Source organism: Lineus longissimus, chromosome 12 (genome assembly GCF_910592395.1).
Source record: "Lineus longissimus chromosome 12, tnLinLong1.2, whole genome shotgun sequence".
Classification (NCBI taxonomy): Eukaryota; Metazoa; Nemertea; class Pilidiophora; order Heteronemertea; family Lineidae; genus Lineus; species Lineus longissimus.
In genome coordinates this window covers 1514503-1524102 of record NC_088319.1, presented here as the reverse complement: position 1 = coordinate 1524102, position 9600 = coordinate 1514503, and the positions used below count along the sequence as shown (strand labels likewise).

The 9600-nt window shown below is 40.3% G+C and overlaps 1 protein-coding gene across 1 annotated transcript; it reads right to left on the bottom strand.

Annotated features, from left to right (window-relative positions):
- Positions 1 to 7821, bottom strand: LOC135496779 (caspase-3-like). Its single transcript, XM_064786291.1, has 9 exons — positions 7760 to 7821; positions 7419 to 7579; positions 6699 to 7014; positions 5708 to 5805; positions 4118 to 4291; positions 2523 to 2742; positions 2023 to 2181; positions 1346 to 1452; positions 1 to 498 (listed from the first exon to the last, which is right to left on the bottom strand). The coding sequence occupies exons 2-9, from the start codon at positions 7551 to 7553 to the stop codon at positions 343 to 345; spliced, it is 1365 nt and encodes a 454-aa protein (XP_064642361.1). The 5' UTR covers positions 7554 to 7579; positions 7760 to 7821; the 3' UTR covers positions 1 to 342.
- Between the last annotated feature and the right edge of the window lie 1779 nt (positions 7822 to 9600).

Genomic DNA, 9600 nt, shown 5'->3' with positions numbered 1-9600 from the left:
TTCTAATTAAGGTATAATATTACTCATTATCATACATCATTATCATTCATTTACATGTATAAATATTACATTATTACGTATCAAAAGTACAATTTTTTATAGTGTTGTCACTTTCACAAGACCAGCGCTTTCTGAATCAATAGAGAATATGAAGCAGCAATGAGCCACCATTGTCAGAATCTTGGAATCAATTCGAGCTCTTAATACAGGTGACTACAGTAAGTCCTGTAAGTCCTGAACGCAGCGTGATATGGTTGCATTTCTGAGTGCTTGTCACAACACCCGAGTCACCAGTCACAAGTTTTCGATGAACAGTCAAAATAAACAACAGTCTTAAACATTTCAGTCCAAGAGCAAGAGACGCCCGCTCCCTCCTAGTTCCTGCTCCGGCAATCCCGGGAAGAAGTAAACTTTGTCTCGCAGCGTCTCGAAACTTATACTCGAGATCTGGACTTTGCCCGATGCACGCGTTTGTCCTCGTGCTACAAGGTTCATTACCTGAAAATGGACAGGATGAATGTTACAGTTAACATATTGTTGAAGTGGGGTCTGTGGCACCATTCCACCTACCATCTCCGCTCTGTTATTGCTCCAACTTTGGTGGTCCCTCGCACTAAGTGCAAAACCTTTGGTGACCGTTCTTTTTACAAGTCATCACCGGTTCTATGGAACCAGCTACCTTCCAACATCAGGCTTGCTGGTTCCATAGACATTTTCAAAACTCTCCTGAAACAACACCTTTTCAGAGAGTGTTTTGCTTTGTAAAGCGCCTGAGAATTTAAGTTTTTCTTTTAATTCAGGCGCTATAGAAATTCTTATATTCATTCATTCATTTGTGAGAGGCACAGGAGAACATAATACTTTGAACAATTGAGCCGGTAGGCTTACATGTATATCATTTAATTTACACTTTTTCAGGACCACTGAAGTGATGATGAGCTATAAGAATTGACCATAGGCACCATCATTTTGGCTAGGACTTGAAATCCTTGAAAAGCAATTAGAACTCCTATAAAATGAGGTGAATGCCCATTTGAAACCCGGGAGGCCGTTCTCTGTTAAACAAAGAACAGAATCCCACCCTTGAAATTGACATTCAATTTGCTTTCAAAGGGTTCCAATTGCTTCAAGTTCTGGCCAAAATAGTGGTGCCTATGGTCAACCGTTCCAAGGTTGCAAATATTTCGAAATTGGCTTTTCTGTTCTTATAGGTCGCAACTATTACACTAGCCACTGCTCAGGACTGGGCGGCTGCTGGTCAAAATAGCGTCCACAGCCAAAAGGGGTTAACATGTGATTTGTCCTGACCCCATCAGACGGACTTGAGGGGGGGGGGACTGCTTACCTTAAGGAGTAGGTCCCCGAGATGCTCCTTGTGAGAAAATTTTGCAAAGACATCAACGATTGCTTGAATAAACCATGTGCCATTCTCAGAACGCCAAGATACGAAGTCTGGAACAAAAACATGACGAAAATAATGACAGATCAGACATTTTCATGAATCAATGAGCTTCATCAGCTTGTTTATCAGTAATGCATTAAGAGTTATCGAATGAGGGACTTGATTACCAGAAGAAAAAACCTCCCCGATATTATTTGGATTGATCTCAGATATCCAAAAAGTCCCAAGGGTATGTTTGGAGAAAGTTTGTTCTGGTAAAATTGGATGAAATTTGAAGGGTCTTCCTTATCGTCGCCTAACATAGACAGGAAGTTCACAGTTAAATGGTTTCCCTCTAAATTTTTCTAAGTCCAATTCTAGGCCCACAAAGGGGACTGGCTCTGACTAACTCTACCCAATTCTTAATATACTCTCATTTATTGGATAGGCCATGCATTTAGTCATGCACCCAAATCTTCTCATATTCCCCTTTGTGGGCCTAGAATTGGACTTATAGTCTGTATCAAAGATTCATTAGGGATGAATTCTTTTCTGAATGTATATCAAGGTGACAGTGACTGAACTTGAGCTGCCCGAAATGTACGACGAATGAAATACTGTGAAAGATGAAGAGAACTTACTGGGCGTGGTTGCGTTGACGATGATCATGTCGCTATACAGTGGTACCTTCTCCGCACCTGCGTCCGTCATATTCTCTCCCTGAGAGATCTGGATATTTTCGACTCCTGTCGGCAAATCATCCGAGCCGGAGTCGGTCATTTCACCCTTGTCATGAGTAGCTGGAAGGCAGAAACAATTCACTAGTAATTATTTACTGGTATTTATCATTATAATTCTTGCAACTAGTAAATTCATCTTCTTCAAGAAGAATATACCCGTAGCAAGAATATATAAAGACTAGTCTTTATTATTTCTTACATTCTGGTTTGCGTCATCACAGCTGGATCTCGCCATTTCTGTGAAATTCCCTGATCTAGCAATGCCCTGGTATCTCAATGGCTTAGTTGAGTTTCGAAGGGGCTGTCATCAAAATAGGCACCAACTGGCTGAATTGGCAACAACTTGGACTCCTTGCTTGTCTGGAGTAACACTTGACATCAAATAATTTTCTCCTACTCACTTCCCTGGCAAGCTTGTATAAAAAACATCTTTGGTTTCCCGACCAATGCTGGGCAGTTATCGCGGTTGAAACATTCCATGATGTCGTCGACTTTGAAGTCCTCCTCATCAACCGTTTTGATTGCACCGCGGACTCCGTGACTTAGGACAATCAAGATGAACGCACTGGCGTCCCAGTGTTGACCATTTCTCGATTCAGTTTCCAACTGTCTTTTCAATCTCTGAAAAGAAGGAGGGATTGATTTACAAGCTGCAATAGCATTCCGCGAAGATGACGTCACTGCAGCTGCTGCCCTCTATTTCCCCATTGCTGAATTACAGGCAATGTCGGACAAACATGCGGTTTCGTAATGGATTCAGGCTTTCTAACTAGGGCAGTTAGATTCAATCTGGCACATGTCCGAGTGTTGGAAATACTACATAATTGTTCTGAATATTTCTCTCTCTGACTCTAGGGTATCATTCATGCTAAAAACAATGCAGGGTCAAAGATAATTGACTTTGAAATAAGCTAGAATGCGTAGAAATAAGTGTCGATGTCCGACTGTCACGTGACTAAAACGTCATCAATATCTTATGCAAATGACCTTGTGAGCTATAAATAGTAACTTCGCGGGATGCTATTGGGATTGTATTGAACGAAACAAGTTGTCAAATTTGTAAAATTTACCAGACCCCGCTCCCCTTCTCCGAAATTCAGATCGCACAAATTCTGCATGCTGACTTAAAGGGAACTGGAACCGCCGAGCGATTTATTCAACTTTTCGACTTTCACCACCTGAGAAAGTCAAACTTCCAACTTCCTATTCGAGTTCAGATTTGTAGCTCCGCCCCCAGTGCCCGAGCATGCGCAGTTCAATTTGTTATTATTGAGAGTCATGTGAGAATCACGTGAGTCATGCAATCTTTCATTCATTAGTTTTCGTAGTAAATTCCATAGTAGTGACGTCACTCAATGATTGACAGCTAGGCGCCATGTTTCATTCATGCCTCGTTCTGATTACCCGATACGCGGGAAATGAAAACGAGGTCATACGAACTGGCTTGGCGGTTTCAGTTCCCTTTAATGGCGGTGAATATCAGTGCTAAAGTCTCCTCTAAAGAAAGATGGATATACGCACAATGACGATGGATTGGCATGAAATTCTGCAGCTTTAAGATGATGAGATTGGATGGAGATATTGTTGTAATAAGACCACAAGGAGCGTAGGGGGGGAGGGGGAGGGGGGAACGGTGTCTATGTTTAAAAAAAAAAAAAAAAAAAAAAATTCAAATGTACACGTACCTGTTTTGTATTGCTGTATGATATTCTGTATTGTGTGATACTTTTGAAAATAAAAATTATATAAAAAAAAAAAAAAAAAAAAACCACAAGGAGGGACAAACACAGAAAATTTTCAATCGTGGAAATCCATACTGCATGTCAATTTCAACATTACTGTTATAATGATCGACATACAAACGCTGACATTACCAAGTTACAGCGATTTGCATGCACAATTACTGCACCACTGCAGTGTTTATCTCTATTTACCTGACCCACGAGAAAATACAATAAAACCACACAGCCTTTGCCTTTAAATTTTAGTCCCTTACCTCATATGAGTAATTGTTCCAATCAATCGTTGCGAACTTCAGAGGTATGAGTAACTGCTTGAGTGCAAAAACGTCAGCGTCATTACCCGTTCTTTCACCTAATGTCTTGAACTTCGTGTTGTTGATAATTATCGCCCGACCGCGAGGGTTCGACGTCATTTTGTAGCCCTTAAACTAAAAGGTCAGAAAGTTTGTAGCAGAGCATTTGATGTTGGAAGACATTTGCACATAACTGCTCTGCGACATTGTGTATAACTGCATTTCTATTTTCCTGACCGATGATTCAAAATACAAACGGTGAACTCCTTTAAAAAATCTCCATGATATTAATTGGATTGTTTGTTACTTATCTCTGTTGACTTTTGATTGTTTGTTACTTACCTCTGTTGACTTTTGATTGTTTGTTACTTACCTCTGTTGACTTTTGATTGTTTGTTACTTACCTCTGTTGACTTTTGATTGTTTGTTACTTACCTCTGTTGACTTTTGATTGTGTGTTACTTACCTCTGTTGACTTTTGATTGTGTGTTACTAACCTCTGTTGACTTTTGATTGTTTGTTACTTACCTCTGTTGACTTTTGATTGTTTGTTACTTACCTCTGTTGACTTTTGATTGTTTGTTACTTACCTCTGTTGACTTTTGATTGTTTGTTACTTACCTCTGTTGACTTTTGATTGTTTGTTACTTACCTCTGTTGACTTTTGATTGTTTGTTACTTACCTCTGTTGACTTTTGATTGTGTGTTACTAACCTCTGTTGACTTTTGAATGTTTGTTACTTACCTCTGTTGACTTTTGATTGTTTGTTACTTACCTCTGTTGACTTTTGATTGTTTGTTACTTACCTCTGTTGACTTTTGATTGTTTGTTACTTACCTCTGTTGACTTTTGATTGTTTGTTACTTACCTCTGTTGACTTTTGATTGTTTGTTACTTACCTCTGTTGACTTTTGATTGTTTGTTACTTACCTCTGTTGACTTTTGATTGTTTGTTACTTACCTCTGTTGACTTTTGATTGTTTGTTACTTACCTCTGTTGACTTTTGATTATTTGTTACTTACCTCTGTTGACTTTTGATTGTTTGTTACTTACCTCTGTTGACTTTTGATTGTTTGTTACTTACCTCTGTTGACTTTTGATTGTTTGTTACTTACCTCTGTTGACTTTTGATTGTTTGTTACTTACCTCTGTTGACTTTTGATTGTGTGTTACTAACCTCTGTTGACTTTTGATTGTTTGTTACTTACCTCTGTTGACTTTTGATTGTTTGTTACTTACCTCTGTTGACTTTTGATTGTTTGTTCCTTACCTCTGTTGACTTTTGATTGTTTGTTACTTACCTCTGTTGACTTTTGATTGTTTGTTACTTACCTCTGTTGACTTTTGATTGTTTGTTACTTACCTCTGTTGACTTTTGATTGTTTGTTACTTACCTCTGTTGACTTTTGATTGTTTGTTACTTACCTCTGTTGACTTTTGATTGTTTGTTACTTACCTCTGTTGACTTTTGATTGTTTGTTACTTACCTCTGTTGACTTTTGATTGTTTGTTACTTACCTCTGTTGACTTTTGATTGTTTGTTACTTACCTCTGTTGACTTTTGATGAGCGAACAGAGTCTTCATGTTGGCAGCCTCTACTTTTTTTATGACGAGGTCGAGAATGGATCGGTTTGGATCAGGCCACTCTGAAAAACAATGTTATTCAGTGAAATATCTTACCATGCCATGTATGTTACTGCTAGAACAAGGAATGACAATAATAATCAATAGAATTTTGTTTGACTTGGAAATGAATGACATGACCTTTAGAGCGTCCCAAAGTCAGAGTCACACTTGAAATTTCTAACACTGAAGAATTGTCACTGATAGAAAAGGAACTTTAGTAAACTCCTAAAACTGTCGATGGTTTTGGCAGTCCTTAAGTTTATTGGCAAAGTGCACGACATTTGGAGGGGGGGGGCAACATCCCAAATGCCTAGCCATTGAATGCCTTTATGTGATATCTCAGAACTGACGACTGATATTTTGATTTCACCAACTGGTGATTTTATTGGGGGGCGGGGTATGATAATTTGCAAATTCCTTGGACCCATACTACACTGGTATTCAAAATCAAAGCTTGACTGAGTTGCAAGGCACCAAATCATAGTTTATAAGATAGTAAATAGCATTCCGCGAAGATGACGTCACTGCAGCTGCTGCCCTCTATTTCCCCATCGCTGAATTACAGGCAATGTCGGACAAACATGCCGTTTCGTAAAGGATTCAGGCTTTCTAACTAGGGCAGTTAGATTCAACCTGGCACATGTCCGAGTGTTGAAAATACTACATAATTGTTCTTAATATTTTTCTCTCTGACTCTATGGTATCATTCATGCTAAGAACAATGCAGGGTCAAAGACAATTGACTTGGAAATAAGCTCAAATGCGTAAAAATAAGTGTCGATGACCGACTGTCACGTGACTAAAACGTCATCAATATCTTATGCAAATGACCTTGTGAGCTATAAATAGTAACTTCGCGGAATGCTATTGAAATCAGGATGAAAATCTGCATCAGATCTTCGATGTAACATACTTTCAGGTAACTCATCCTCCTCGATCAAGCTCTCTTCAGCTGCTTGTGATGGCATCTCGCCAAACTTCAGCCGAACGCTTCCGCCCTTGTCATGTTCATCGACATGCTGAATCGGATACGGTAGTTTGGATGCAGAGGGCGCCGACGACTTCTTAGGGATTCGTTTGCATGGCGCACACTCCGGCTTTAGTTTATCGGCAAGATCGGCATTGTCACTTAAAATCAAACACTGGTAGAATTTATCGAAGTCCGGGGAAGGCCGACGTACAAGATGATCGAGAATTTTTCTGGCTTTTTCTTGTCGCCCATTTGTGTCCTGCAAATGACAAATACAGAGGAACCTCTCTTAGCGGACATCTCGCTATTATTATTAAGAACAACCTCTCTATTAAGGACACTAGTTTTAGTCCCAAGTTTGTTGTTTCTATTCAATTTGACCTCTCTAATCAGGACACCTCTCTAACGATAGCATTTGTCCGTCCCAAGGGTGTCCTTAATAGAGAGGTTCTACTATTAACTGTATGTTAAAATATTGTGTACAGCTGATTCTGTCAATAAAGGATGGCTGTGTTAATTAGCTCGTTAGTGTCTGACGTCATCAGCTGTTGGCACTGTCATTATGCTGTTCGCACCGTACGAGGGGCCCGCATGGAAGGTACTTGACTCACTGACACTGCCCCCTACAGGGATTATCAAAGTCCACTTTTCATATATTGTTACCTTGATAGACTCGATGGTGGAATCGGCCAATACACTGTTGGCTTCCAAATTATCGATCAAATCATCAATCTGGTCGACGTCTCGTACGAACTTGGGCCGGAACACCTTGAGAATATTCCGCTGGTCGGTATCCATCACCAAATGATCATGTTAGGCCAAGCCTACCAAACAGAAATTGAAAGTGAAATGAATGGAGGAAGAAAAACCAATATTCTTACAGAAAACAAATTTTGATTTCGACAAAATCTTGGCCGGCGCGAGCAGTAAACTAGAACTAGTATGTAAACAATAACATTGCGATTATTGTAGCCTGTCAGAGTAGAAATATGGCATTTTTATACCTTGTAATTTTCAGAAAAATAAGGAAGTAATCTAGAGCCATCTATTGCTAGATTGACACACTACAACTTCAGAACATTTAGTTTCAATAATTGCTTTTAGATGGCGACAGTGTCTTGGCAGATTGCTTTCTGGTGGGGACTTCGACTTTTTAATCCTTTGTTTGGCGAATCACAATGGCATTGCAAGGGTTGGCCAAATGATCAGAAGTTGTTGAAATAAAATATATAGTAAAAAGAAAAAGAATAATGTTGTCCACAACCGGATTCGAACTCGCGACCTTTGGATCGAACATCATATTATTCTGTCATTTCTGACGAGCGCTCTACCAACTGCGCTAATGTTTCTAAGACGTCCGACGTCATGTATTTGTTTAAATCTGATTGGCTGAAAGTCCCTGTACAAATGTAAAATGTAAAAAAATTCGCAAGCCGCTTAGCCGCAAGTCAGGAATGACAGGTTCCCAACCTGCCGGTGTTACAGGAGAACTAAGTTCTCCTGGTATTGAATTCCATTGTGGCTGTTGTTGTAAGTCGCATCGTCCTCTGTCCCGCCTCTGTCGTTCACAACTTGTTGATGGTGTAGCAGGAGGGATAATCCTCTGTCTTTCACAATCTTGTCGCCTGTCTCGCACAACTGAAATGTCCTGTCTCCCACAACTAGGTCTCCCACCGTTCGCAGCTTGGTGACCAGGAGGTATCTGAGTAGCCCCTGGTCTTTCACAGCAGTTGGTAGGAGGTATAACAGCTGATTTTCACACCGTGGTCCCCTGACTTTCACAGGTCGTGGCTGGTGTAGCAGGAGGAGTACCCCCATCGTTCAAAACTTGACCAAATGTCTTTTACAACCTGGTGGTCCCCGTCTCTCACAACAGCAGCTGAAACAGGAGCCTTTACAAACTGTGTCAAGTGTTACAGGTGAAATAGCCCACTCATTTCTACAGAATGGTCCCTTGTCCTTTACGATGTTGCCCCATCTCTCACAACCTGGCTGGTAAAGCAGGAGGTACTGTCCTTGGTCGATCACAACCGTTGTCTGGTGTAGCAGGTGAAATAGTCCACTGATAAAATTTGGTCCCCTGTCTTTCTTGACGTTGTCCTCAGTCTCTCACAACCTATTGCTGGTGAAACAGGAGGTACACTGCCAAATGGGAATATCTGTCGATATAAAGGGGGATATGGTGATATTTGAATCTTAGAGGGCGTACTGTAAAAGGGAAGTCTTCCGCTTTAGTTGAAGGTGAAATTTGTCGATATTTCAAGTTGTGAAGAAAAAGCTACAACCGTCATTGGATTGCCACCAGGAAAAAATTGGCATGTGGGTATGTGGGTCTGTTGTATGTGATTTTAGACACTGCCCATGTACTCGGCGCCGCGGATTCCTATCTATTGAGAGGACGGAACGCCGTCTAATAAAGTGTCGTTCCATAAGTTTATGATGGGCCAATCAAATTGGCGACGTCAAGGGTCACCGAGAAGAAGAGGATGACAAATACCACGATCTCGTTTTTAATATCTTTATGAACAATAAATTATAAGAGTAGAATTTATAACTTTTTCTGGGAATTTCTACAGCCGGGGATAGAATGTCCGGAACCAAACATTCTATCACTCACTTTAATCTAGGGCTATTGGCGGTAATGGCATCTAGTACAGAACCATTTATAGCATAATCCGACAGAATACAATATGCCCGGACGCGAATTTTTTTCTCATGAACCTTTGGGGCACTATAGTGTACATTTGTACAGGGACTTTCAACCAATCAGATTTCGACAAATACATGACGTCAGAAGTCTTAGAAACTTTAGAGCAGTTGGTAGAGCGCTCGTCAGAAATGGCAG

Excerpts from the sequence above, each read along its gene's own strand:
- LOC135496779 (XM_064786291.1), bottom strand. The coding sequence starts at position 7,553 with ATGGATACCGACCAGCGGAATATTCTCAAGGTGTTCCGGCCCAAGTTC. Across the intron at positions 2,743-4,117 it reads GGAACAATTACTCATATGAG|AGATTGAAAAGACAGTTGGA; the intron begins GTAAGGGACTAA and ends CCTTCTTTTCAG. Across the intron at positions 1,453-2,022 it reads CGTCAACGCAACCACGCCCA|ACTTCGTATCTTGGCGTTCT; the intron begins GTAAGTTCTCTT and ends TTTTTGTTCCAG.